Consider the following 26,766-nt stretch of genomic DNA (forward strand, 5'->3'; position numbering starts at 1 on the left):
TAATTATTATTCAGAAACAGTTTACATAGTTGTATAACTTTTTAGGTGATCATATCTTTAAAAATCTTATTAATATTTCTCCAAAAATCAAAGAAGACAATTTTACAATTCATTTGATGATTGTTTATTTAAACTTGTTCAGTGAGGGACAAGTTTAAATAAACAATTCATTTGATGATTGTTTATTTAATCAAAAAAAATCCTCTTTACAACATTTTAATTATTGAGCAATTAAAAAAAAAAAAAACTACCAAAAGTAGAGAAACACATTTTTATTTTATAAAAGAGCCAATTTGAGTAAACATGTTTCCAGAAAGGTACAAAAGGTTTTTAGTTATTGAGCCGAAAAAACGCTTTACTGTGAATGTTATTTTGCTTAAAGTACAATAAGTACAGGTAAAAAAGTCTTGATCGTAATAAATACAGAAGTCTTCCTCCTTTGTTACAGTCTCTGCTGCCGGTACAGCTGGATGGTCATGAGCTGGACTTCAGGGTCTCCGGGCTTCATGTCGATGGCTCTCAGGAAGAAGCCCAAGGCCTCGTCCAGCTTCCCTTCGCTCTTCCTCTGCTTCCCCCTTCTGACCAGCGAGAGGAAGCTCTCCTCCTCCTCCTCCTCCTCCTCCTCCTCCTCGATGCCCTTCGCGGTGCACTGATCCATCTTCTCGTCGGAGGCGAGCTCCGGCGTGCTGGACTCCTCCACTTCCTGTCCAGACTCCTCCATGTTGCTGATCACTTCCTGTCCAGACTCCTCCATGTTGCTGATCACTTCCTGTCTAGACTCCTCCTCCTCCTCCTCCTCTTCTTCTTCTTCTTCTGTGTTTAATGTCTCTCCCACTGTCTCCTCCAGCTGAAGCTCATCACGAGTTGAACCAATGATTTCCTCTTCGTCCGAGTGCCTCACAGAAGCCTCCTCCTCCTCCTCGTCCTCGTCCTCCTCCTCCTCCTCTTCCTCCTCCTCCGTCGGTCGGGGGTCGAGGTCTTCAATCATGGACATAATGAAGGAGCGGCGTGAGGCCACCGAGGTGTTTCCGCCAAAGCTCTTTCTTGACCGTAGAGGGGCGGGGCCGGATTTTGGCGTGGAGGCTCCAAGAACCTGGAAGGAGTTGTTGAGTTGACCCCCACCACCGTCATCGTCGTCGTCGTCGTCGTCGTCATAAATCACAGCTCTCCTTTTCTTCTTGGTGGCCACGATGGACTCGTCCATGGATTGGTCCGTTTCAGAGGCGTGATTGAGGCCGAGAGCTCGTTTGTGTCGACTCTCAGAAAGAGATTTGTAAACGTCAAAGCTTCCGTCCATCTGCAGCTGAGACAGCAGCTTCCTCTCCTCCTCCTCGGTCTCCTGGGGATCCACCACCTCGTGGTCCGAGAACAAGTCGCTTTCCTCCAGCTGCAGATTGAAGTTGCCCTCGAAGGACTCGAGTCTCGATGACGTGTCGGGTTTGGCGCCTGAGTCGAGCTTCAAGACCGAGAGCCGCTTGTTCAGCGGGGTGGCGAAGTCTCCCTCGCCCGCCGTGACGAAGGCCGGGCCGTCGTCTCCCTCGGCCTCAGACTGGTCCGCCAGGTCCTGAACGGAGACGTCCGCCGTGTCCCCGGCATCCGACATCACCGAAGACTCCTCGATCACCTCCGGAGGGGCGGAGTCCTCCTCCTCCATGAAACTCCGCTCCGGAAGCTCCTCTCGGCTTCCTTCCAGAACAACGGACGGATCTTCTGACGCGCTCTGATCGGCAGTGAGATCAATAACTGGGCTCCCGTTCAGTGGGACGCCCTCCTGGTCAGAACCGGACTGGTCCGACTCCACCACCACCGGTGACTGTGGAAAGGAAGGACTGGCTCTCGGATGTTTATTCTTGTGAGAACGCTCCCGGTTGTAGTTGGACTCCGGTTGTCGGAGCCAAGCCGCTTCTGTGCCGGACGCCATGCTCTCCGCGAGCTGCATCTGCAGCTCCGACTCAGCCTTCATCAGCTCCTGGGCCTTCTGGACCCGGCCCTCGATGTAGTGGTGCGCCTCCTGGTCCTCCGGCGCCTCATCCTGGTCGACATTGAGGGAGAACATGAGGTCGTGGTCTGAGATCCCGAACATCTCCATGGCGTGGAGGCGGGCGATGTGCTCATCCAGTTCGGGGTCCGTCCGCCGGTGTCTGGAGTGCAGAGCTTGGAGCTGCAGCTGCGTGGACGAAGACCTCGTGTCCTCCAGGATGAAGAGCTCCTTCAGCTCCTGCTTGCTGAAGTACCGGAACGGGTTCTTCTTGTCCCCGGTGTTCTGCCTGATGAGGGAATCTTTGAAGACCTGCCGTCTGTAGATCTTCTCCTCCACCGTGCCACAGGTGATCAGCCGGTAGATGACCACGTTGTCGGTCTGGCCGATCCGGTACGCCCGGTCCACCGCCTGGGCGTCCGTCGCCGGGTTCCAGCTGGGATCGTAGATCACGACTCGGTCGGCCGCCGTCAAGGTGATCCCGACCCCTCCGACCTGGGTGGTGAGGAGGAAGACGGAGTAGCTTCTGTCCGTCTGGAACCGGGTGATGAGCCGTTCTCGCTCCGCCAGCTGAGTGATGGTCCCGTCCAGTCTCATCACCTTGAAGCCTCGGTTCCTGAGGATGCGCTGGATGATGTCGAGCACCTTCCTGTAGTGAGCGAAGACCAGCGTGCGGTGGCCTTCGTCTCTGAGCCGCTCCAGAAGAGCAAACAGAAAGACCAGCTTCCCGGACTCGGCTATCAAGGTGTCGTCGGGCACGTTGGCGATGCTCCCGGTGTCATTCTGCTGATCCTCAGCTCGACCTTCCCCCAAGCCCAGCTTGGCGATGGCCGCGGCGGAGAACAGCCTCGGGTGGTCGCACAGCTTCTTCATGATGTTGAGTTCGGCCAGAGGCGATCTGGTGGTCATGAGCAGCTCCTTGATGTGGTCCAGAGAAATGAACTGCCGGTATATGTCCTCCTGGACGGCGCTCAGGTAAGTCCAGACGATCAGGTCGTTTTTCCTCTTCAGCGTCGGCATGACGGCTCCGGAGTCCTTCGGGAGTTTTGGGGCTCGGCCTTCCTGTTGTGCGATGTTTGTGTTATTGTTCTGCACTTCCGCTTTGGTTCTGCGGAGGAAGTGTGGCTTTATTGTGGCCATGAGGTTCTCGGACATCCGGAACCCGAGGGCCATTTCCCCCGGGGTGGCGTCCTTCTCTCTGGCCCGGGTGATGGGGTTCTCATACTCGGTCTTGAAGGTCTTTGCCGTTCCCAGGAGGGTGCCGCGGCACGCAAAATCAAACAGAGCCCACATCTCTTTCAGGTTGTTCTGGACCGGCGTGCCCGTGAGGAGAACCCGGTTCTTTGCCGGTATGGAGTAGGTACTTTTTGCCGTTTTGGTGGACGTGTTTTTTATCTTGTGCGCCTCGTCCAGGATCACATAGTCCCACGTGAACTCGCCGCCTTTGTACGACGACAGCTGCTGCCAGTTGTTCATTAACATCGTGTACGTCGTCAGGACGACGCCGGTCCTCCGCTGAACCTTTTGCAAATTCACGGTCCTCTCTTTGACGGTACCGTGGAAGTCCTTGACCCGCATGCCGGGGGTCCATTTGGCGAACTCCTTGGTCCAGTTGGTGATGAGCGAGGTGGGCATGACCAGCAGCGTGTGCTTCGCCAGCTCGGCGTCGTACATGCCGGAGAGGAAGGAGATCACCTGGATGGTCTTGCCGAGGCCCATGTCGTCCGCCAGGATGCCGCCTTTGCGCCCGTAGAGGCCGTACAGGAAGGCCACGCCGTCTCTCTGGTAGCTGTAAAGTTTGTCGTACAGCTCTTTGAAAAGCATCAAGCCGCTGCCGTTCACGTCGACGAAGTCGTCTTCCTCCTCCTCGTCCTCCTCGGCCAGATGCTCCTCGATCTTCTTGATCCTGCTCTCAAGTCTGTCGCTCTGCCGGATGTCGAACGCCAGTTTGAAGAACTTCAGCGCTTTCTTCATGTCTCCTTGTCGGCCGACGTCTTTACCATCTTGAATTAATCTGGAGGGAAGAAACATTTTATATTTAATGGTGCGGCTTGGTTCATTCGACGATTTCTCTGAACAATTTATACACAAAATAAAACATTAACCTTCATAAAGTCCCGTTTCTCTCCTTATTTTAACTATCCAACTGTATGTTACATTAAAACTATTGCATCTGTTCTTGTGATCTTTATTAAGTCATTTCCTATTAACATATGATCAGTAGAACATGTGACCAGTAGAACATGTGACCAGTAGATCATGTGACCAGTAGAACATGTGACCAGTAGAACATGTGACCAGTAGATCATGTGATCAGTAGAACATGTGACCAGTAGATCATGTGATCAGTACTGATGGCCGAAGGTAAATGATAACGTTCTCATGATGCGTTCAGGCTCTGCTCAGTGAACATGAGTACTGGCTGAAGGTAAATGATAACGTTCTCATGATGCGTTCAGGCTCCGCTCAGTGAACATGAGTACTGGCTGAAGGTAAATGATAACGTTCTCATGATGCGTTCAGGCTCCGCTCAGTGAACATGAGTACTGGCTGAAGGTAAATGATAACGTTCTCGTGATGCATTCAGGCTCTGCTCAGTGAACATGAGTACTGGCTGAAGGTAAATGATAACGTTCTCATGATGCGTTCAGGCTCCGCTCAGTGAACATGAGTACTGGCTGAAGGTAAATGATAACGTTCTCATGATGCGTTCAGGCTCTGCTCAGTGAACATGAGTACTGGCTGAAGGTAGATGATAACGTTCTCATGATGCGTTCAGGCTCTGCTCAGTGAACATGAGTACTGGCTGAAGGTAAATGATAACGTTCTCATGATGCGTTCAGGCTCTGCTCAGTGAACATGAGTACTGGCTGAAGGTAGATGATAACGTTCTCATGATGCGTTCAGGCTCTGCTCAGTGAACATGAGTACTGGCTGAAGGTAAATGATAACGTTCTCATGATGCGTTCAGGCTCCACTCAGTGAACATGAGTACTGGCTGAAGGTAAATGATAACGTTCTCATGATGCGTTCAGGTGTAATCTAGTCAAATGTAGTGTTGGTGATCAACTAGAATAAGTCCAGATGTTTCCACATGAATATAAAATAGATATTAGAGATGAATTATGAGATGTTAAAGCTCATTATTAAACTTCATTAACACTAATGAATATAAATAAGATATTTTATGTACACTAATGAATATAAATAAGATATTTTATGTACTTCATTAACACTAAGAATGAATATAAATATTATAAATTGTATTTACTGAATTGTGTTTTAATGAAGAAACAAACTCTATAAATTAATATAACAAAGTAAAAGTATAACATTTAGTATTTTTGATGGTTTACTGACTTCAGAGCTTTAACATTATTGGATCATTGTAGAACAGCTGATGTAATAACAACAACGGGATCTATATCTGGTAATCAATGATCAACATCAGCGGTAAAAAATTATATTTACTGCATTTGTATTTTGAGAATGTCTTATTCTTTACATCAGAATATTTTGACCCCTCTGGTGTTTTTGAGAATAACAATAATAAACAAACAAACAGCAGGCGGAGCATGAATGCCTTTGAACAGATTGGATCGGTGTAAACAAAGCAAAGTGTCAACAAGGTGTAAACAAACCCTACAAATGTCAGTAGTCACATCGTAAACATCTCGTTCTACTTTCTCTCGTTTATTAAAATTTATTAGAGTCTCAACGTGACTTGTGTTATGGAACTTCATATAATGAACTCGTGTCCAGTGTAAACCTGTGTGAACCGGTGTAAACCGGTCCAGTGTGAACCGGTCCAGTGTGAACCTGTGTGAACCGGTCCAGTGTGAACCGGTGTGAACCGGTCCAGTGTGAACCGGTCCAGTGTGAACCTGTGTGAACCGGTCCAGTGTAAACCGGTCCAGTGTGAACCGGTGTGAACCGGTCCAGTGTGAACCGGTCCAGTGTGAACCGGTGTGAACCGGTCCAGTGTGAACCGGTCCTGATGAGGACTCATTCAACCGTCATGTTAAATAATGTGTTGGTTAAATTAATACTCAAATGTATTATGATGTACCTGCGGTAAGTTTCCACCTGCTCGTCTGCATCCACAGATAAACACCTGAGGAGACAAGTTTGAGGTTAGAATCACGTCACACAAACCGGAAGTACGTAGATTCATTGATAAAAACTGTACAATAAAGTAAAAATACTACAATATACAAATACTACATGTCCTTCACTCAGAATACTACTGGAGTAAAAGTACACATATATATATATGACATATTATATAACGCTATATGAAATATGATGACGTTACACACTGTGTTAGAACACATGAACCGTTAGCATAAATGTGGCTAACCGATGCAAATTGTTATCGTTTCTTACTCGTTCAGCTTCTTTGAAATCTCCGCCACGTCGCCGTGAACGTGGTGGACGTCCATCCCGCAAAGAGAGCTCCTCTCCGGCTTCACAGCGGACACTTCTCGGTGTTTTCGGCGGTTGAGCTGCGACGCGAACGCCAGGAAACGAGTCGTGTGTTTGAACGCGCCGCTTCTGGCGCCGCCAAAATGCTTCCAGCCAATCAGAGAGGACGCTGTAGTGACGCGTTCACTCGGTCGTCCAATCGGGGGAGAAATACAAGTAAAGTAGGCGGGATCAACACCGAATGACCAATGAGCAGCGTTTATCCAGACCGGAAGAGGCAAGAAGGGCTCTTTTTTCTTCTTCTTCGCTTTCTATTCCACTTTATCGAGACAAATATTATTTTCAACACGTTTTAGGTAAAACTATAGTCATCTTGTGTGGCTTGAACAATATGAATATATAATTATAAACTACTGGCTGTATGACAACATATTTAAATACACAGTTGTCTACATTGTGATTATGACAATTATCTCTATTTGCTAAATAGTTAATTGAGGTTAAACTAAAATATTTTAGACATTTTATATTATAAAATAATCCTTTATTAGTCCCACAGCGGGATAAAAGTGAAAACAAGAGACAGTAAAAATAAACAAGATCAAAAACAAATAAGCAATAAAAAACAGTAATGAAAACAGTAAATAATCCACAATAATTGAAATATTATATTTGTGGATTATATATTTTATATATTTGGGATTTCAGAAGCTAAATCATTAAAACAGCACGGAATAATAACAATAAGAATAGAAAATATAACACGTCAAAGCGTCAGTCAGAGTGAGTTTTGATGGAAGTAAATGTACATTTTATATTATATCATATTATTTCAAAAATAATAACAATATTATTGTGTTTATAACTCTTGAGGTTACACTCCGGTGCAGTAGGTGGCGGAATGGCCCTCACACGTTAGTTTGTAGTCCAACAGGAAGAAGAAGAAGATGACACAGCCGGTCACTGCGCATGTGCAGCAGCCGTATGGCGGCGTGTTTTACGGCAGTGAATCCGTGTCGTGAGTCGTTTTATCCGGCTGAGACTCGACCGGACCGGACCGACCGAACATGGCTCATCTGACCCAGAACCCCGCCGACAAAGAGAGGCGAGTTCTGGCGCGAGCTCGCCTGTTAGCGCCGCTAGGCTAGGCTATGCTAAGCTAAAGCTAACATGTTGAGGAACCCGTGTAGAAGATGTTCATATTTTAAGTGTAACTCTTGCGCACTTGTTCATAGTTTCTGTCGCGAACACGTCGCTCTTTAAGGGCCGCTCTTCATCCGGCGGCTTTACATTTGGGTTTTTAGCTGTTAATACAAACACAAATATACCTTTTGGGGCGTTTATGTTTTGAAAGAGAGGGATTGTGGAAGTGACGTAAGTGAGGTTAACTGTCGTAAACACGATTAACCGTTGAGCTGAATTAATCCCGTTTACCACTAAAGCACTTTATGGGTAATATAAAGATATAAAGACCCGTTTTACTAAATCTGACAAAGCAACTGTACAATGTGAATGTGTCTTTGTGACGTAGTCTGGCGTGTGGTTGTTTTCCTTAGCATGACGTGTATCAAGCTCCTTTAATCAATATCTCGATCCAACTTCGTGTGTGTGTGTGTGTGTGTGTGTGTGTGTGTGTGTGTGTGTGTGTGTGTGTGTGTGTGTGTGTGTGTGTGTGTGTGTGTGTGTGTGTGTGTGTGTGTGTGTGTGTGTGTGTGTGTGTGTGTGTGTGTGTGTGTGTGTGTTCCAGGTTCATCTGCCTCTACCCGATCTACATCAACAGTAAGAAGACTCTGGCTGAAGGACGGAGGATCCCATCAGAGAAGGTTCCTCCATCTCTTACACTTTGGTTTCTCCACCTTTAAACCAGCTGCTGGTGAACACTGATGCTGCGTTCACACCAAACGCGCTTTACTCGCCAGTCAAGTTGTGTTAATTTGTCTTTCGCAACCAGTTGCGAAAAGGGGGCGTGGCTTGTCTCCATAAAAACATTTATAACTTCCTTCATCCACCACGGAATAAATACTTTGCATGGGAGCTACTCGCGAGAAACATTCGCAACCCGTTTGGTGTGAACGACCCATTAGTGTTGACATCCAGGGCTTTTATTGTGAAAAGTTGGGTTGAAATGAGGTGCGCTCACTTTGATGCACCGGACGTCCCTGTAACTGAAACACAGTAGAATCGTAGTCGCATGACACTGAGACGCTGTCGTGTGTCTGCAGGCGGTGGAGAACCCGTCATGTGCCGAGATCAGAGACGTGCTGACGGCCGCCGGGATGAACGTCTACGTGGAGGTGAGAGGAGGAGGAGGAGGAGGAGGAGTCACTCAGTGAAAAGGATTACATTATATTTATATATGAAAATGTGTGTCTTCCAGAACAAAATGCACCCCAGAGAGTGGAACAGAGACGTCCAGTTCAGAGGTCGAGTCAGAGTTCAGGTGAAGCAGGAAGACGGGAGCTTCTGTCTGGAGAAGTTCACGTCCCGTAAGTCCTGACCAGGAGACTCCTCTGGTTGTATAGAAGTCTACGCTTCATGTGTTAAAGCTGCATTCTCTCTCCTGACCACCAGGGGGCGACTCCTCTGGTTGTATAGAAGTCTATGCTTCATGTGTTAAAGCTGCATTCTCTCTCCTGACCACCAGGGGGCGACTCCTCTGGTTGTATAGAAGTCTATGCTTCATGTGTCAAAGCTGCATTCTCTCTCCTGACCACCAGGGGGCGACTCCTCTGGTTGTATAGAAGTCTATGCTTCATGTTTTAAAGCTGCATTCTCTCTCCTGACCACCAGGGGGCGACTCCTCTGGTTGTATAGAAGTCTATGCTTCATGTGTTAAAGCTGCATTCTCTCTCCTGACCACCAGGGGGCGACTCCTCTGGTTGTATAGAAGTCTATGCTTCATGTGTTAAAGCTGCATTCTCTCTACTGACCACCAGGGGGTGACTCCTCTGGTTGTATAGAAGTCTGTGCTTCATGTGTTAAAACTGCATTCTCTCTCCTGACCACCAGGGGGCGACTCCTCTGGTTGTATAGAAGTCTATGCTTCATGTGTTAAAGCTGCATTCTCTCTACTGACCACCAGGGGGCGACTCCTCTGGTTGTATAGAAGTCTATGCTTCATGTGTTAAAGCTGCATTCTCTCTCCTGACCACCAGGGGGCGACTCCTCTGGTTGTATAGAAGTCTGTATAAATGACTCTACTTCTCTTGATGTATTCCCTCAGTAAACATTGTAAACATTAGTTTTTGGTCTCAATCTCTAGTTTCAAGTCTTCTTCAATACAGCGTGATGTTCATTTAGTAAATTATGGTCTTTTAGAGTCAAACAGACCATAAAGCAGGGGATGCTTTAGGGCGGGGCTACAAGGTGATTGACAGGTCACTCAGATGCGTGATGTTTGTGTCGGTTCCTTCAGGTAAAGACGTGATGTTCTATGTAGCAGAGATGATCCCTAAACTCAAGACGAGGACCCAGAAGAGTGGAGGAGGAGACGCCAGCTCTCAGCAGGGAGAAGGAGGAAAGAAGAGCAAGAAGAAGAAGAAATAGACGCAAAGAAATTAACTTTTTTTCCTTTTTTATAATTCATTTTAAATATGAGGTCAGAATCTGAAGAGGCAGTTTTCTTGATGTTTCCTCTTTAACTGTTTATGTTTCCATTGATGGTCCCTGAACGCCTCTCAGGTCTTTATTTAGTTTCCTCCACAAGACCAATAAACAAGTTCACTTCTCAAAGAAACATGTCGTCAGGAGCTTTCAATGTAAATACAGTCACGGTTTAGGAGTTCGCTTCTTCAGACCAGGACCAGGACCAGGACCAGGACCAGCGCTGGTTTAATACTAAACTGGACCTGATTGGTGTGAAAACCAGCTCCGGATCAACTGCCCGGATGTTTGAAGTTGAGATCCAATCGTCACTTTGGAAACGTAGAGTTTATTAATATTTAAATAATATTCATGAAAATAAAACCCACGTTATTAATAAATATAAATATGTTCTTAAACCGTTTTTTTGTGTTTCTTAAATCATCTAAATTTAAACTGATGTGGATTTCTGGATGTCAAATCTCAATGATATGAATGTAAATACTTCGTGTTTGAATATGAATTTCATTGTATTTAATGTTCTTTTAATTGTCAGATCTTTTTTTAATGTTTGAGATATTCTGGATGTCTTTAATATTTGTTGCTTTACCAACATATGTTTCAATTGGCTCCTGATGTTTACATACTCCGGAAGTGACGTCGTTTTCCGGTTTACGGTTGCCAGGCGACGGTGTTTCCTGCATTTCTTCACCCGCACGTTGCTTCCGGTCCTCTTGAACCGGGCGGATGGCCGGTGCTTCCATAGACCCGACCCGGGCTCCGGTGGCCTTCGGCCGGCGGGCCGTGCCGCAGCTGTTCGGGGAACTTCTTCAGCCAGAGACCGGCACGAGGCTCCGGGCTCTGGCTTCTCTCTGCGACCTGATCCACGACCCGGAGCGGATCCAGCAGACCGCCCACGGGGGTGACGCACCTGCATATATAGATTTATATATAATTATAATAATATATTATAATATAAATATAATGTATTATTACAATTATAATGTACAGTTATATTATAAAATAATGACATTTACTTTATTCTACATTTAGAGGAAAAAGAAAATCTACAGAGGGCTGATGTCTCCTTCCTTCTCCTCCTCCTCCTTCTTCTCCTTTTCCTCCTTCTCCTCCTCCTTCTCCCTTTTCTCCTCCCTCTTCTCCTCCTCCTCCTCCTCCTCCTCTGCCGCCTCCTTCTCCTCCTCCTTCTCCTTTTCTCCTCCTTCTCCTTCTCCTCCTTCTCCCTTTTCTCCTCCTCCTTCTCCTTCTTCTCCTTCTCCCTTTTCTCCTCCTCCTTCTTCTCCTTCTCCTCCTTCTCCCTTTTCTCCTCCTCTTCCGCCTCTTCCTTCTTCTCCTCCTCCTCCTCCTCCTCCTCCTCTTCCGCCTCCTCCTTCTTCTCCTTCTCCTCCTCCTCCTCTCCCGCCTCCTTCTTCTTCCGCTCCTCCTCCTCCTCCTCCTCCTCCTTGTTCTTCTCCTCCTCCTCTTCAACCTCCTTCTTCTCCTCGTCGTCCTCTTTGTTCTTCTCCTCCTCCTCTTTCTCCTCCTTGTTGTTCTGCAGGTTTTCTAGAGCAGCTGAAAGTTTTGTTTAAAGATGAAGATTCTTCAGTCAGAACAAAAACATGCGAGCTGCTTCACCTGCTGACCTCCCATAGTATCGGCAGGTAGACAGACATGTTTGTAGTCCTGTTTGTAGTCCTTGGGTCCTGTTTGTAGTCCTGTTTGTAGTCCTTGGGTCCTGTTTGTAGTTCCTTTTGTAGTCCTGTTTGTAGTTCCTTTTGTAGTCCTGTTTGTAGTACTGTTTGTAGTCCTTGGGTCCTGTTTGTAGTTCCTGTTTGTAGTCCTGTTTGTAGTTCCTGTTTGTAGTCCTGTTTGTAGTCTTTGGGTCCTGTTTGTAGTACTGTTTGTAGTCCTGTTTGTAGTCCTGTTTGTAGTCCTTGGGTCCTGTTTGTAGTACTGTTTGTAGTACTGTTTGTAGTCCTGTTTGTAGTCCTGTTAGTAGTCCTTGGGTCCTGTTTGTAGTACTGTTTGTAGTCCTTGGGTCCTGTTTGTAGTTCCTTTTGTAGTCCTGTTTGTAGTCCTTGGGTCCTGTTTGTAGTACTGTTTGTAGTCCTGTTTGTAGTTCCTGTTTGTAGTTCCTTTTGTAGTCATGTTTGTAGTCTTGTTTGTAGTCCTTGGGTCCTGTTTGTAGTCCTGTTTGTAGTTCCTGTTCGTAGTCCTGTTTGTAGTCCTGTTTGTAGTCCTTGGGTCCTGTTTGTAGTACTGTTTGTAGTCCTGTTTGTAGTCCTGTTAGTAGTACTGTTTGTAGTCCTTGGGTCCTGTTTGTAGTTCCTTTTGTAGTACTGTTTGTAGTCCTTGGGTCCTGTTTGTGGGTCCTGTTTGTAGTTCCTGTTTGTAGTCCTTGGGTCCTGTTTGTAGTACTGTTTGTAGTCCTGTTTGTAGTCCTGTTTGTAGTCCCTGTTTGTAGTCCTGTTTGTAGTCCTTGGGTCCTGTTTGTAGTTCCTTTTGTAGTCCTGTTTGTAGTCTTGTTTGTAGTCCTTGGGTCCTGTTTGTAGTCCTGTTTGTAGTTCCTGTTTGTAGTCCTGTTTGTAGTCCTTGGGTCCTGTTTGTAGTACTGTTTGTAGTACAGTTTGTAGTCCTGTTTGTAGTACTGTTTGTAGTCCTTGGGTCCTGTTTGTAGTACTGTTTGTAGTCCTTGGGTCCTGTTTGTAGTACTGTTTGTAGTCCTGTTTGTAGTTCCTGTTTGTAGTTCCTTTTGTAGTCATGTTTGTAGTCTTGTTTGTAGTCCTTGGGTCCTGTTTGTAGTCCTGTTTGTAGTTCCTGTTCGTAGTCCTGTTTGTAGTCCTGTTTGTAGTCCTTGGGTCCTGTTTGTAGTACTGTTTGTAGTACTGTTTGTAGTCCTGTTTGTAGTCCTTGGGTCCTGTTTGTAGTACTGTTTGTAGTCCTGTTTGTAGTCCTTGGGTCCTGTTTGTAATCCTGTTTGTAGTCCTGTTTGTAGTTCCTGTTTGTAGTCCTGTTTGTAGTCCTTGGGTCCTGTTTGTAGTACTGTTTGTAGTCCTGTTAGTAGTCCTGTTTGTAGTCCTTGGGTCCTGTTTGTAGTACTGTTTGTAGTACTGTTTGTAGTCCTGTTTGTAGTCCTTGGGTCCTGTTTGTAGTCCTGTTTGTAGTACTGTTTGTAGTCCTGTTTGTAGTACTGTTTGTAGTCCTGTTTGTAGTCCTGTTTGTAGTCCTGTTAGTAGTCCTGTTTGTAGTCCTTGGGTCCTGTTTGTAGTCCTGTTTGTAGTACTGTTTGTAGTCCTGTTTGTAGTCCTTGGGCCCTGTTTGTAGTCCTGTTTTTAGTCCTGTTTGTAGTTCCTGTTTGTAGTCCTGTTTGTAGTCCTGTTTGTAGTCCTTGGGTCCTGTTTGTAGTACTGTTTGTAGTCCTGTTTGTAGTCCTTGGGCCCTGTTTGTAGTCCTGTTTTTAGTCCTGTTTGTAGTTCCTGTTTGTAGTCCTGTTTGTAGTCCTGTTTGTAGTCCTTGGGTCCTGTTTGTAGTACTGTTTGTAGTACTGTTTGTAGTCCTGTTTGTAGTCCTGTTAGTAGTCCTGTTTGTAGTCCTTGGGTCCTGTTTGTAGTACTGTTTGTAGTCCTTGGTGCCTCCAGCAGGTGGCGGTATAACACAGCTGTTGCCCCTCCTGCAGACAGGCCCTGCTGGCCTCCTCCCTCCTGCCTCCTCTGTCTCAGCTGCTGGACGACTCCTCCTCCTCCTGCAGGAGGCGTGTCCACGGCGTGCTGAACCACCTCGCTCTGCTGCCTGCAGGTGACCTCACCTGATCACCGTGATACATGTTCTACTAATCTGAAGCATCACATTCATATTGTTATTTCCTTTTCAAATGTGTTTTCAGCTGAACTTCTTTTATAATATCAAAGAAATATATATAATGTATTTCATAAAACATGTTGAACACAGTGTACTTGTACTCTGTGTTCAACATGAGTACACGGTAGGAGAAGTACTCGTTGTACTTTCCTCTCTGGGGATTAATAAAGGTTCATCTTCTCTGATCACAGATCAATACTATGATAAGTATTGAGATGAAATCCCTGCAGGTGCCGAAGCTCTGCTGACTCTGGTTCCTAAACTGATGCTGAAGCTCAAAGAGCATGAGGAGGCGCATGAGGAGGAGGAGGAGGTGCTGCTCCTCTCCACCATCAGGTCCTGCTCCAGGCTGGACGCTCTGCCCGCTCTGGCCTCGGACGGCGTCTCGCTGCTGGGACGCAAACTCTCCCATCGCTCCCCAAACATCCGCAGGGAGGCGGCTGGAGCTCTGATGGCCCTCAGGTTAAACACTTCAACTCCTTTAGTGGTTCAACTTGTACTAAACACTTCAACTCCTTCAGTGGTTCAACTTGTACTAAACACTTCAACTCCTTCAGTGGTTCATCTTGTCTTAAACACTTCAACTCCTTTAGTGGTTCATCTTGTCCTAAACACTTCAACTCCTTTAGTGGTTCATCTTGTCTTAAACACTTCAACTCCTTTAGTGGTTCATCTTGTCTTAAACACTTCAACTCCTTTAGTGGTTCATCTTGTCTTAAACACTTCAACTCCTTTAGTGGTTCATCTTGTACTAAACACTTCAACTCCTTCAGTGGTTCATCTTGTCCTAAACACTTCAACTCCTTTAGTGGTTCATCTTGTCTTAAACACTTCAACTCCTTTAGTGGTTCATCTTGTCTTAAACACTTCAACTCCTTCAGTGGTTCAACTTGTACTAAACACTTCAACTCCTTCAGTGGTTCATCTTGTCCTAAACACTTCAACTCCTTTAGTGGTTCAACTTGTACTAAACACTTCAACTCCTTCAGTGGTTCAACTTGTACTAAACACTTCAACTCCTTCAGTGGTTCATCTTGTACTAAACACTTCAACTCCTTCAGTGGTTCATCTTGTCTTAAACACTTCAACTCCTTTAGTGGTTCATCTTGTCCTAAACACTTCAACTCCTTTAGTGGTTCATCTTGTCCTAAACACTTCAACTCCTTTAGTGGTTCATCTTGTCCTAAACACTTCAACTCCTTCAGTGGTTCATCTTGTCTTAAACACTTCAACTCCTTTAGTGGTTCATCTTGTCCTAAACACTTCAACTCCTTTAGTGGTTCATCTTGTCCTAAACACTTCAACTCCTTCAGTGGTTCATCTTGTCTTAAACACTTCAACTCCTTTAGTGGTTCATCTTGTACTAAACACTTCAACTCCTTCAGTGGTTCATCTTGTCTTAAACACTTCAACTCCTTTAGTGGTTCATCTTGTCCTAAACACTTCAACTCCTTTAGTGGTTCATCTTGTCTTAAACACTTCAACTCCTTCAGTGGTTCATCTTGTACTAAACACTTCAACTCCTTTAGTGGTTCATCTTGTCTTAAACACTTCAACTCCTTTAGTGGTTCATCTTGTCTTAAACACTTCAACTCCTTTAGTGGTTCATCTTGTACTAAACACTTCAACTCCTTTAGTGGTTCATCTTGTACTAAACACTTCAACTCCTTCAGTGGTTCATCTTGTCCTAAACACTTCAACTCCTTCAGTGGTTCATCTTGTCCTAAACACTTCAACTCCTTTAGTGGTTCATCTTGTACTAAACACTTCAACTCCTTCAGTGGTTCATCTTGTCCTAAACACTTCAACTCCTTCAGTGGTTCATCTTGTACTAAACACTTCAACTCCTTTAGTGGTTCAACCCTTACTAACCTCAAACAATCCACTCTGCTGGTTTCAGTGTGTGTGAGGACGGGAGGCGGCAGGTGTGTGAGGAGGCGCTACTTCCTGTCCTGGTCGACCTGCTGCAGGACGCAAACGTGGAGGTTCAGGCCAACGCCGCCGGAGTCATCATGTACACCGGGATCAACACCGCAGGTACAAGTACACAAATACACAAATACACACCATGAAGTATTTCCCCCTCGCTGTAAATGAGCCGTAAAAAAGGACCGGCTCAAAAGACTACAATACCCATGATGCCAGTTTCTTGAGCTAAAGATCCGATGTTTGTTGGTGAAATGCACCCTGGGAGACATAGTTGACGCACCATGTGACTCCTCTTGACCACCTTAAACGCACCATGTGACTCCTCTTGACCACCTTAAACGCACCATGTGACTCCTCCTACTACCTTAAATGCACCATGTGACTCCTCTTGACCACCTTAAACGCACCATGTGACTCCTCTTGACCACCTTAAATGCACCATGTGACTCCTCCTACTACCTTAAATGCACCATGTGACTCCTCTTGACCACCTTAAACGCACCATGTGACTCCTCTTGACCACCTTAAACGCACCATGTGACTCCTCCTACCACCTTAAACGCACCATGTGACTCCTCCTACCACCTTAAACGCACCATGTGACTCCTCTTGACCACCTTAAACGCACCATGTGACTCCTCCTACCACCTTAAATGCACCATGTGACTCCTCTTGACCACCTTAAACGCACCATGTGACTCCTCCTACCACCTTAAACGCACCATGTGACTCCTCTTGACCACCTTAAACGCACCATGTGACTCCTCTTGACCACCTTAAACGCACCATGTGACTCCTCCTACCACCTTAAATGCACCATGTGACTCCTCCTACCACCTTAAACGCACCATGTGACTCCTCCTACCACCTTAAACGCACCATGTGACTCCTCTTGACCACCTTAAACGCACCATGTGACTCCTCTTGACCACCTTAAACGCACCATGTGACTCCTCTTGACCACCTTAAACGCACCATGTGACTCCTCCTACTACCTTAAATGCACCATGTGACTCCTCTTGACCACCTTAAACGCACCATGTGACTCCTCCTACCACCTTAAACGCACCATGTGACTCCTCTTGACCAATCGGTTGTAGGTAAGCAGCGATGTCTGGACCTGAACGTGGTCCCCGTGCTCCTCGGCCTGGTGTCCAGAGAGGAAGAGGAGGAGGAGAGGAGGAGGAGGAAGGCCCTGGTCATGTACTCCCTGAGGGCTCTGTTGGTGCTGGCCGAGGCTCCGGCCGGCCGCAGCCTCCTGCTGAAGCAGCTCCCCCTGCTGGTGAGGAGGAGCGGGGCGGCGGAGGAGGACCAGGACATCCGGCGGGCCGCTCAGACCGCCGTCAGGGTCGTCACCTGGACCCCCTGAGAGCCGGTGACCTCTGACCTCTAGAACAGTGCCCTAATAAACAATGATTATTATTTATTGCTTATGTATTATTATTATTAGTCAATGACTTGCCTCTGTTGCATCGTGGGAGTTCATTAAGTAAGTCTTTTATTTTGTAGGAGGTCTCTAACATGTTCTTTAGTTTAGTAGAAGAAGAACTGAACTCAGTTCAAAGAGACAAAGATCCTCAACATCAGATGAAGAAGAAATCAGCAGGAAGAGTTTTATTTTTTTGGATCGTCAGCTCTGAAATTACAGTATTTAATAAATTAATACGAAACATGTAGATCGCATACAAAACATTATAATTAATTGTATTTTTCATATAATATAAAACGACACAAACTAAAATAAGATGAAACCTCTTTAGGGCCGCGGGCCACAGCTTGAGCCCCATTCAGGCTTCTGACCTGCTGCTCTCAATGAACACACTCAAATTAAGGCCATCGGATCTGTTCTTTAGGAGGAGAGGAGGAGAGGAGGAGAGGAGAGGAGGAGGACAGGAGGAGGAGGAGGAGGAGGAGAGGAGGAGAGGAGGAGGAGGCGGAGGAGAGGGAGAGGAGAGGAGGAGGACGAATGAAGTTTATTCTTTGACAGTAAAATCAACGAGATTCATCCATTATCTTATCCGGGGTCGGGTCGCGGTGGCAGCAGGTTCAGCAGGCCGACCCAGGCTTCCCTCTCACCCGCAGCACTTTCCAGCTCATTCTGGGGGATCCCGAGGCGTTCCAAGGCCAGCCGGGAGATATAATCCCTCCAGCGTGTCCTCGGTCTTCCCCGGGGCCTCCTACCAGTTGGACGTGCCCGGAAAACCTCTAATGGGAGGCGTCCAGGAGGCATCCTGACTAGATGAACCACCTCAGCTGACTCCTTTGGACACGAAGGAGCAGCGACTCGACTCCGAGCTCCCCCCTGATGTCCGAGCTCCTTACCCTATCTCTAAGGCTGAGCCCGGCCACCCTACGGAGGAAGCTCATTTCGGCCGCTTGTATCCCAGATCTCGTTCTTTCGGTCACGACCCAGAGTTCGTGACCATAGGTGAGGGTTGGAACGTAGACCGACCAGTAAATGGAGAGCTTTGCCTTCCGGCTCAGCTCCCTCTTCACCAAGACGGACCGGTACAGCGCCTGTTTTACTGCTGCAGCCGCACCGATCCGCCTGTCGACCTCCCGCTCCACCTTACCCTCACTCGTGAACAAGACCCCGAGATACTTGAACTCCTTCGCTTGGGGTAGGCAGTTTGCCCCCACCTGGAGGGAGCAATCCGCCGGTTTACGGCAGAGCACCATGGCCTCAGATTTGGAGGTGCTAACTCTCATCCCTGCCGCTTCGCACTCGGCTGCAAAACGCCCCAGTGAATGCTGGAGGTCACGGTCCGAGGAGGCAAACAGGACCACATCATCCGCAAACAGCAGAGAGGCGATCCCGAGACTCCCGAACCGGATCTATTACATAATAAATACGTAATATAACACCATTTAATATGATACATTATGAAATATAATTTATAGGGAGAGAGAGAGACATAGAGAGGCAATGGACTGGTCTAGAGAGAGAGACATAGAGAGGTAATGGACTGGTCTAGAGAGAGAGACATAGAGAGGTAATGGACTGGTCTAGAGAGAGAGACATATAGGTAATGTACTGGTCTAGAGAGAGAAACATAGAGAGGTAATGGACTGGTCTAGAGAGAGAGAGACATAGAAAGGTAATGGACTGGTCTAGAGAGAGAGACATAGAGAGGTAATGGACTGGTCTAGAGAGAGAGACATAGAGAGGTAATGGACTGGTCTAGAGAGAGAGAGACATAGAGAGGTAATGGACTGGTCTAGAGAGAGAGACATAGAGAGGTAATGGACTGGTCTAGAGAGAGAGACATAGAGAGGTAATGGACTGGTCTAGAGAGAGAGAGAGAGACATAGAGAGGTAATGGACTGGTCTAGAGAGAGAGACAGAGAGGTAATGGACTGGTCTAAAGAGAGAGAGATACATAGAGAGGTAATGTACTGGTCTAGAGAGAGAGAAAGACAGAGAGGTAATGGACTGGTCTAGAGAGAGAGAGAGAGAGACATAGAGAGGTAATGGACTGGTCTAGAGAGAGAGAGAGACATAGAGAGGTAATGTACTGGTCTAGAGAGAGAGACAGAGAGGTAATGGACTGGTCTAAAGAGAGAGACATAGAGAGGTAATGGACTGGTCTAGAGAGAGAGAGAGAGATACATAGAGAGGTAATGTACTGGTCTAGAGAGAGAGAGAGAGACATAGAGAGGTAATGGACTGGTCTAAAGAGAGAGAGAGACATAGAGAGGTAATGGACTGGTCTAGAGAGAGAGAGAGACATAGAGAGGTAATGGACTGGTCTAGAGAGAGAGAGACATAGAGAGGTAATGGACTGGTCTAGAGAGAGAGACATAGAGAGGTAATGGACTAGTCTAGAGAGAGAGAGACATAGAGAGGTAATGGACTGGTCTAGAGAGAGATAAAGACATAGAGAGGTAATGGACTGGTCTAGAGAGAGAGAGACATAAAGAGGTATTGGACTGGTCTAGAGAGAGAGACATAGAGAGGTAATGGACTGGTCTAGAGAGAGAGAGACATAGAGAGGTAATGGACTGGTCTAGAGAGAGAGACATAGAGAGGTAATGGACTAGTCTAGAGAGAGAGAGAGACATAGAGAGGTAATGGACTGGTCTAGAGAGAGATAAAGACATAGAGAGGTAATGGACTGGTCTAGAGAGAGAGAGACATAAAGAGGTATTGGACTGGTCTAGAGAGAGAGACATAGAGAGGTAATGGACTGGTCTAGAGAGAGAGAGACATAGAGAGGTAATGGACTGGTCTAGAGAGAGAGACATAGAGAGGTAATGGACTGGTCTAGAGAGAGAGACATAGTGAGGTAATGGACTGGTCTAGAGAGAGATAAAGACATAGAGAGGTAATGGACTGGTCTAGAGAGAGAGAGAGAGAAATAGAGAGGTAATGGACTGGTCTAGAGAGAGATAAAGACATAGAGAGGTAATGGACTGGTCTAGAGAGAGAGAGAGAGACATAGAGAGGTAATGGACTGGTCTAGAGAGAGAGAGAGAGACATAGAGAGGTAATGGACTGGTCTAGAGAGAGATAAAGACATAGAGAGGTAATGGACTGGTCTAGAGAGAGAGAGAGAGACATAGAGAGGTAATGGACTGGTCTAGAGAGAGATAAAGACATAGAGAGGTAATGGACTGGTCTAGAGAGAGAGAGAGAGACATAGAGAGGTAATGGACTGGTCTAGAGAGAGAGAGAGAGACATAGAGAGGTAATGGACTGGTCTAGAGAGAGATAAAGACATAGAGAGGTAATGGACTGGTCTAGAGAGAGAGAGAGAGACATAGAGAGGTAATGGACTGGTCTAGAGAGAGAGAGAGACATAGAGAGGTAATGGACTGGTCTAGAGAGAGAGAGACATAGAGAGGTAATGGACTGGTCTAGAGAGAGAGACATAGAGAGGTAATGGACTGGTCTAGAGAGAGAGACATAGAGAGGTAATGGACTGGTCTAGAGAGAGAGAGAGACATAGAGAGGTAATGGACTGGTCTAGAAAGAGAGAGAGAGACATAGAGAGGTAATGGACTGGTCTAGAGAGAGATAAAGACATAGAGAGGTAATGGACTGGTCTAGAGAGAGAGAGAGAGACATAGAGAGGTAATGGACTGGTCTAGAGAGAGAGAGACATAGAGAGGTAATGGACTGGTCTAGAGAGAGAGACATAGTGAGGTAATGGACTGGTCTAGAGAGAGAGAGACATAGAGAGGTAATGGACTGGTCTAGAGAGAGAGACATAGTGAGGTAATGGACTGGTCTAGAGAGAGAGAGACATAGAGAGGTAATGGACTGGTCTAGAGAGAGAGAGAGAGACATAGAGAGGTAATGGACTGGTCTAGAGAGAGAGACATAGAGAGGTAATGGACTGGTCTAGAGAGAGAGAGACATAGAGAGGTAATGGACTGGTCTAGAGAGAGAGAGACATAGAGAGGTAATGGACTGGTCTAGAGAGAGAGACATAGAGAGGTAATGGACTGGTCTAGAGAGAGAGACATAGAGAGGTAACGGACTGGTCTAGAGAGAGAGACATCGAGAGGTAATGGACTGGTCTAGAGAGAGAGACATAGAGAGGTAATGGACTGGTCTAGTGAGAGAGAGACATAGAGAGGTAATGGACTGGTCTAGAGAGAGAGAGACATAGAGAGGTAACGGACTGGTCTAGAGAGAGAGACATAGAGAGGTAATGGACTGGTCTAGAGAGAGAGACATAGAGAGGTAATGGACTGGTCTAGTGAGAGAGAGAGAGACATAGAGAGGTAATGGACTGGTCTAAAGAGAGAGAGAGAGATACATAGAGAGGTAATGTACTGGTCTAGAGAGAGAGAGAGAGATACATAGAGAGGTAATGTACTGGTCTAGAGAGAGAGAGAGACATAGAGAGGTAATGTACTGGTCTAGAGAGAGAGAGAGAGATACATAGAGAGGTAATGTACTGGTCTAGAGAGAGAGAGAGAGACATAGAGAGGTAATGGACTGGTCTAGAGAGAGAGACATAGAGAGGTAATGGACTGGTCTAGAGAGAGAGAGACATAGAGAGGTAATGGACTGGTCTAGAGAGAGAGACATAGAGAGGTAATGGACTGGTCTAGAGAGAGAGACATAGAGAGGTAATGGACTGGTCTAGAGAGAGAGACATAGAGAGGTAATGGACTGGTCTAGAGAGAGAGAGAGACATAGAGAGGTAATGGACTGGTCTAGAGAGAGAGAGAGAGACATAGAGAGGTAATGGACTGGTCTAGAGAGAGAGAAAGAGACATAGAGAGGTAATGGACTGGTCCAGAGAGAGAGAGAGACATAGAGAGGTAATGGACTGGTCTAGAGAGAGAGAGAGAGACATAGAGAGGTAATGGACTGGTCTAGAGAGAGAGAGAGACATAGAGAGGTATTGGACTGGTCTAGAGAGAGAGACATAGAGAGGTAATGGACTGGTCTAGAGAGAGAGAGACATAGAGAGGTAATGGACTGGTCTAGAGAGAGAGACATAGAGAGGTAATGGACTGGTCTAGAGAGAGAGAGAGACATAGAGAGGTAATGGACTGGTCTAGAGAGAGATAAAGACATAGAGAGGTAATGGACTGGTCTAGAGAGAGAGAGACATAGAGAGGTAATGGACTGGTCTAGAGAGAGAGAGAGAGACATAGAGAGGTAATGGACTGGTCTAGAGAGAGAGAGACATAGAGAGGTAATGGACTGGTCTAGAGAGAGAGACATAGAGAGGTAATGGACTGGTCTAGAGAGAGAGAGACATAGAGAGGTAATGGACTGGTCTAGAGAGAGAGACATAGAGAGGTAATGGACTGGTCTAGAGAGAGAGAGAGACATAGAGAGGTAATGGACTGGTCTAGAGAGAGATAAAGACATAGAGAGGTAATGGACTGGTCTAGAGAGAGAGAGAGAGACATAGAGAGGTAATGGACTGGTCTAGAGAGAGAGAGACATAGAGAGGTAATGGACTGGTCTAGAGAGAGAGACATAGTGAGGTAATGGACTGGTCTAGAGAGAGAGAGACATAGAGAGGTAATGGACTGGTCTAGAAAGAGAGACATAGAGAGGTAATGGACTGGTCTAGAGAGAGAGAGAGAGATAGAGAGGTAATGGACTGGTCTAGAGAGAGAGACATAGAGAGGTAATGGACTGGTCTAGAGAGAGAGAGACATAGAGAGGTAATGGACTGGTCTAGAGAGAGAGAGAAATAGAGAGGTAATGGACTGGTCTAGAGAGAGAGACATAGAGAGGTAATGGACTGGTCTAGAGAGAGAGACATAGAGAGGTAACGGACTGGTCTAGAGAGAGAGAGACATAGAGAGGTAACGGACTGGTCTAGAGAGAGAGACATAGAGAGGTAATGGACTGGTCTAGAGAGAGAGACATAGAGAGGTAATGGACTGGTCTAGTGAGAGAGAGACATAGAGAGGTAATGGACTGGTCTAGAGAGAGAGAGACATAGAGAGGTAACGGACTGGTCTAGAGAGAGAGACATAGAGAGGTAATGGACTGGTCTAGAGAGAGAGAGACATAGAGAGGTAATGGACGGGTCTAGTGAGAGAGAGAGAGAGACATAGAGAGGTAATGGACTGGTCTAAAGAGAGAGAGAGAGATACATAGAGAGGTAATGTACTGGTCTAGAGAGAGAGAGAGAGAGATACATAGAGAGGTAATGTACTGGTCTAGAGAGAGAGAGAGAGATACATAGAGAGGTAATGTACTGGTCTAGAGAGAGAGAGAGACATAGAGAGGTAATGGACTGGTTTAGAGAGAGAGAAAGAGACAGAGAGGTAATGGACTGGTCTAGAGAGAGAGACATAGAGAGGTAATGGACTGGTCTAGAGAGAGAGACATAGAGAGGTAATGGACTGGTCTAGAGAGAGAGAGAGACATAGAGAGGTAATGGACTGGTCTAGAGAGAGAGAGAGAGACATAGAGAGGTAATGGACTGGTCTAGAGAGAGAGAAGGAGACATAGAGAGGTAATGGACTGGTCCAGAGAGAGAGAGAGACATAGAGAGGTAATGGACTGGTCTAGAGAGAGAGAGAGAGACATAGAGAGGTAATGGACTGGTCTAGAGAGAGAGAAAGAGACATAGAGAGGTAATGGACTGGTCTAGAGAGAGAGAAAGAGACATAGAGAGGTAATGGACTGGTCTAGAGAGAGAGAGAGACATAGAGAGGTAATGGACTGGTCTAGAGAGAGAGAAAGAGACATAGAGAGGTAATGGACTGGTCTAGAGAGAGAGAGACATAGAGAGGCAATGGACTGGTCTAAAGAGAGAGAGAGACATAGAGAGGTAATGGACTGGTCTAGAGAGAGAGAGACATAGAGAGGTAATGGACTGGTCTAAAGAGAGAGAGACATAGAGAGGTAATGGACTGGTCTAGAGAGAGAGACATAGAGAGGTAATGGACTGGTCTAGAGAGAGAGAGAGAGACATAGAGAGGTAATGGACTGGTCTAGAGAGAGAGAGACATAGAGAGGTAATGGACTGGTCTAGAGAGAGAGAAAGAGACATAGAGAGGTAATGGACTGGTCCAGAGAGAGAGAGAGACATAGAGAGGTAATGGACTGGTCCAGAGAGAGAGAGAGAGACATAGAGAGGTAATGGACTGGTCTAGAGAGAGAGAAAGAGACATAGAGAGGTAATGGACTGGTCTAGAGAGAGAGAAAGAGACATAGAGAGGTAATGGACTGGTCTAGAGAGAGAGAGAGACATAGAGAGGTAATGGACTGGTCTAGAGAGAGAGAAAGAGACATAGAGAGGTAATGGACTGGTCTAGAGAGAGAGAGACATAGAGAGGCAATGGACTGGTCTAGAGAGAGAGAGAGACATAGAGAGGTAATGGACTGGTCTAGAGAGAGAGAGAGACATAGAGAGGTAATGGACTGGTCTAGAGAGAGAGAGACATAGAGAGGTAATGGACTGGTCTAGAGAGAGAGAGACATAGAGAGGTAATGGACTGGTCTAGAGAGAGAGAGACATAGAGAGGTAACAGACTGGTCTAGAGAGAGAGACATAGAGAGGTAATGGACTGGTCTAGAGAGAGAGACATAGAGAGGTAATGGACTGGTCTAGTGAGAGAGAGACATAGAGAGGTAATGGACTGGTCTAGAGAGAGAGAGACATAGAGAGGTAATGGACTGGTCTAGAGAGAGAGAGACATAGAGAGGTAACGGACTGGTCTAGAGAGAGAGACATAGAGAGGTAATGGACTGGTCCAGAGAGAGAGAGAGAGACATAGAGAGGTAATGGACTGGTCTAGAGAGAGAGAAAGAGACATAGAGAGGTAATGGACTGGTCTAGAGAGAGAGAAAGAGACATAGAGAGTAATGGACTGGTCTAGAGAGAGAGAGAGACATAGAGAGGTAATGGACTGGTCTAGAGAGAGAGACAGAGAGGTAATGGACTGGTCTAGAGAGAGAGAGACATAGAGAGGCAATGGACTGGTCTAGAGAGAGAGAGAGACATAGAGAGGTAATGGACTGGTCTAGAGAGAGAGAGACATAGAGAGGTAATGGACTGGTCTAGAGAGAGAGAGACATAGAGAGGCAATGGACTGGTCTAGAGAGAGAGAGAGACATAGAGAGGTAATGGACTGGTCTAGAGAGAGAGAGACATAGAGAGGTAATGGACTGGTCTAGAGAGAGAGAGAGACATAGAGAGGTAATGGACTGGTCTAGAGAGAGAGACATAGAGAGGTAATGGACTGGTCTAGAGAGAGAGAGACATAGAGAGGTAATGGACTGGTCTAGAGAGAGAGAGAGATATAGAGAGGTAATGGACTGGTCTAGAGAGAGAGACATAGAGAGGTAATGGACTGGTCTAGAGAGAGAGACATAGAGAGGTAATGGACTGGTCTAAAGAGAGAGAGACATAGAGAGGTAATGGACTGGTCTAGAGAGAGAGAGACATAGAGAGGTAATGGACTGGTCTAGAGAGAGAGAGACATAGAGAGGTAATGGACTGGTCTAAAGAGAGAGAGACATAGAGAGGTAATGGACTGGTCTAGAGAGAGAGAGAGAGAGACATAGAGAGGTAATGGACTGGTCTAGAGAGAGAGACATAGAGAGGTAATGGACTGGTCTATAGAGAGAGAGACATAGAGAGGTAATGGACTGGTCTAGAGAGAGAGAGACATAGAGAGGTAATGGACTGGTCTATAGAGAGAGAGACATAGAGAGGTAATGGACTGGTCTATAGAGAGAGAGACATAGAGAGGTAATGGACTGGTCTATAGAGAGAGAGACATAGAGAGGTAATGGACTGGTCTAGAGAGAGAGAGACATAGAGAGGTAATGGACTGGTCTAGAGAGAGAGAGACATAGAGAGGTAATGGACTGGTCTAGATAGAGAGAGAGACATAGAGAGGTAATGGACTGGTCTAGAGAGAGAGAGAGAGAGAGAGGTAATGGACTGGTCTAGAGAGAGAGAGACATAGAGAGGTAATGGACTGGTCTAGAGAGAGAGAGACATAGAGAGGTAATGGACTGGTCTAGAGAGAGAGAGACATAGAGAGGTAATGGACTGGTCTAGAGAGAGAGAGACATAGAGAGGTAATGGACTGGTCTAGAGAGAGAGAGACATAGAGAGGTAATGGACTGGTCTAGAGAGAGAGAGACATAGAGAGGTAATGGACTGGTCTAGAGAGAGAGAGACATAGAGAGGTAATGGACTGGTCTAGAGAGAGAGAGACATAGAGAGGTAATGGACTGGTCTAGAGAGAGAGAGACATAGAGAGGTAATGGACTGGTCTAGAGAGAGAGAGACATAGAGAGGTAATGGACTGGTCTAGAGAGAGAGAGACATAGAGAGGTAATGGACTGGTCTAGAGAGAGAGAGACATAGAGAGGTAATGGACTGGTCTAGAGAGAGACACACTGCTACAGACACGGGGATGCGCCCCCTCTCGCGCGCCCCCGCTCTATATCTGGGAGGCGCGCATGTGCGCGGCTCAGTCGGGTCGGAGCTGCTGACGGAGACCAACAACACGCAGGTAAGAGCCTCCCGACGTGTTTGTGCGCGTGCGGC

General features: G+C 46.4%; 4 protein-coding genes across 5 annotated transcripts in view; 3 read left to right on the forward strand and 1 right to left on the reverse strand.

The window, feature by feature from the left end:
• Positions 1-257: 257 nt before the first annotated feature.
• Positions 258-6,542, reverse strand: ercc6l (excision repair cross-complementation group 6-like). Its single transcript, XM_034541007.1, has 3 exons — positions 6,365-6,542; positions 6,048-6,092; positions 258-3,992 (listed from the first exon to the last, which is right to left on the reverse strand). Exons 1-3 carry the CDS (start codon positions 6,418-6,420, stop codon positions 443-445), a joined length of 3,651 nt encoding a protein of 1,216 aa, XP_034396898.1. The 5' UTR covers positions 6,421-6,542; the 3' UTR covers positions 258-442.
• A 783-nt stretch (positions 6,543-7,325) lies between these two features.
• Positions 7,326-10,139, forward strand: srp19 (signal recognition particle 19). Its single transcript, XM_034541058.1, has 5 exons — positions 7,326-7,508; positions 8,151-8,226; positions 8,626-8,697; positions 8,781-8,889; positions 9,819-10,139. The coding sequence occupies exons 1-5, from the start codon at positions 7,471-7,473 to the stop codon at positions 9,947-9,949; spliced, it is 426 nt and encodes a 141-aa protein (XP_034396949.1). The 5' UTR covers positions 7,326-7,470; the 3' UTR covers positions 9,950-10,139.
• Positions 10,140-10,673: 534 nt separating this feature from the next.
• rsph14 (radial spoke head 14 homolog) lies at positions 10,674-17,198 on the forward strand. The gene is made up of 6 exons (XM_034541044.1): positions 10,674-10,907; positions 11,544-11,646; positions 13,662-13,780; positions 14,074-14,305; positions 15,744-15,880; positions 16,873-17,198. The coding sequence occupies exons 1-6, from the start codon at positions 10,733-10,735 to the stop codon at positions 17,139-17,141; spliced, it is 1,035 nt and encodes a 344-aa protein (XP_034396935.1). The 5' UTR covers positions 10,674-10,732; the 3' UTR covers positions 17,142-17,198.
• Positions 17,199-26,649: 9,451 nt separating this feature from the next.
• Positions 26,650-26,766, forward strand: part of LOC117736032 (dematin-like) — a 28,245-nt gene continuing 28,128 nt past the window's right edge. The window contains exon 1 of one of the 2 annotated variants that reach the window (XM_034541038.1): positions 26,650-26,731. The gene's annotated coding sequence lies outside the window, so the exon portion shown is untranslated. The remainder of the gene's footprint in view (positions 26,732-26,766) is intronic. The other variant, XM_034541039.1, reaches the window with a different exon arrangement.

This window comes from Cyclopterus lumpus, chromosome 9, assembly GCF_009769545.1.
Source record: "Cyclopterus lumpus isolate fCycLum1 chromosome 9, fCycLum1.pri, whole genome shotgun sequence".
Classification (NCBI taxonomy): Eukaryota; Metazoa; Chordata; class Actinopteri; order Perciformes; family Cyclopteridae; genus Cyclopterus; species Cyclopterus lumpus.

Bases quoted from the DNA above. Each gene is read 5' to 3' on its own strand.
- ercc6l (XM_034541007.1), bottom strand. From the start codon at position 6,420: ATGGACGTCCACCACGTTCACGGCGACGTGGCGGAGATTTCAAAGAAG. The intron at 6,093-6,364 runs GTAAGAAACGAT...TTGTCTCCTCAG, and splicing joins ATTTCAAAGAAGCTGAACGA to GTGTTTATCTGTGGATGCAG. The intron at 3,993-6,047 runs GTACATCATAAT...TCTTCCCTCCAG, and splicing joins CAGGTGGAAACTTACCGCAG to ATTAATTCAAGATGGTAAAG.
- srp19 (XM_034541058.1), top strand. From the start codon at position 7,471: ATGGCTCATCTGACCCAGAACCCCGCCGACAAAGAGAG. The intron at 8,698-8,780 runs GTGAGAGGAGGA...TGTGTCTTCCAG, and splicing joins GGATGAACGTCTACGTGGAG to AACAAAATGCACCCCAGAGA. The intron at 8,890-9,818 runs GTAAGTCCTGAC...CGGTTCCTTCAG, and splicing joins TCTGGAGAAGTTCACGTCCC to GTAAAGACGTGATGTTCTAT.
- rsph14 (XM_034541044.1), top strand. From the start codon at position 10,733: ATGGCCGGTGCTTCCATAGACCCGACCCGGGCTCCGGTGGCCTTCGGC. The intron at 10,908-11,543 runs GTGACGCACCTG...GTTGTTCTGCAG, and splicing joins CCAGCAGACCGCCCACGGGG to GTTTTCTAGAGCAGCTGAAA. The intron at 14,306-15,743 runs GTTAAACACTTC...TGCTGGTTTCAG, and splicing joins GGAGCTCTGATGGCCCTCAG to TGTGTGTGAGGACGGGAGGC.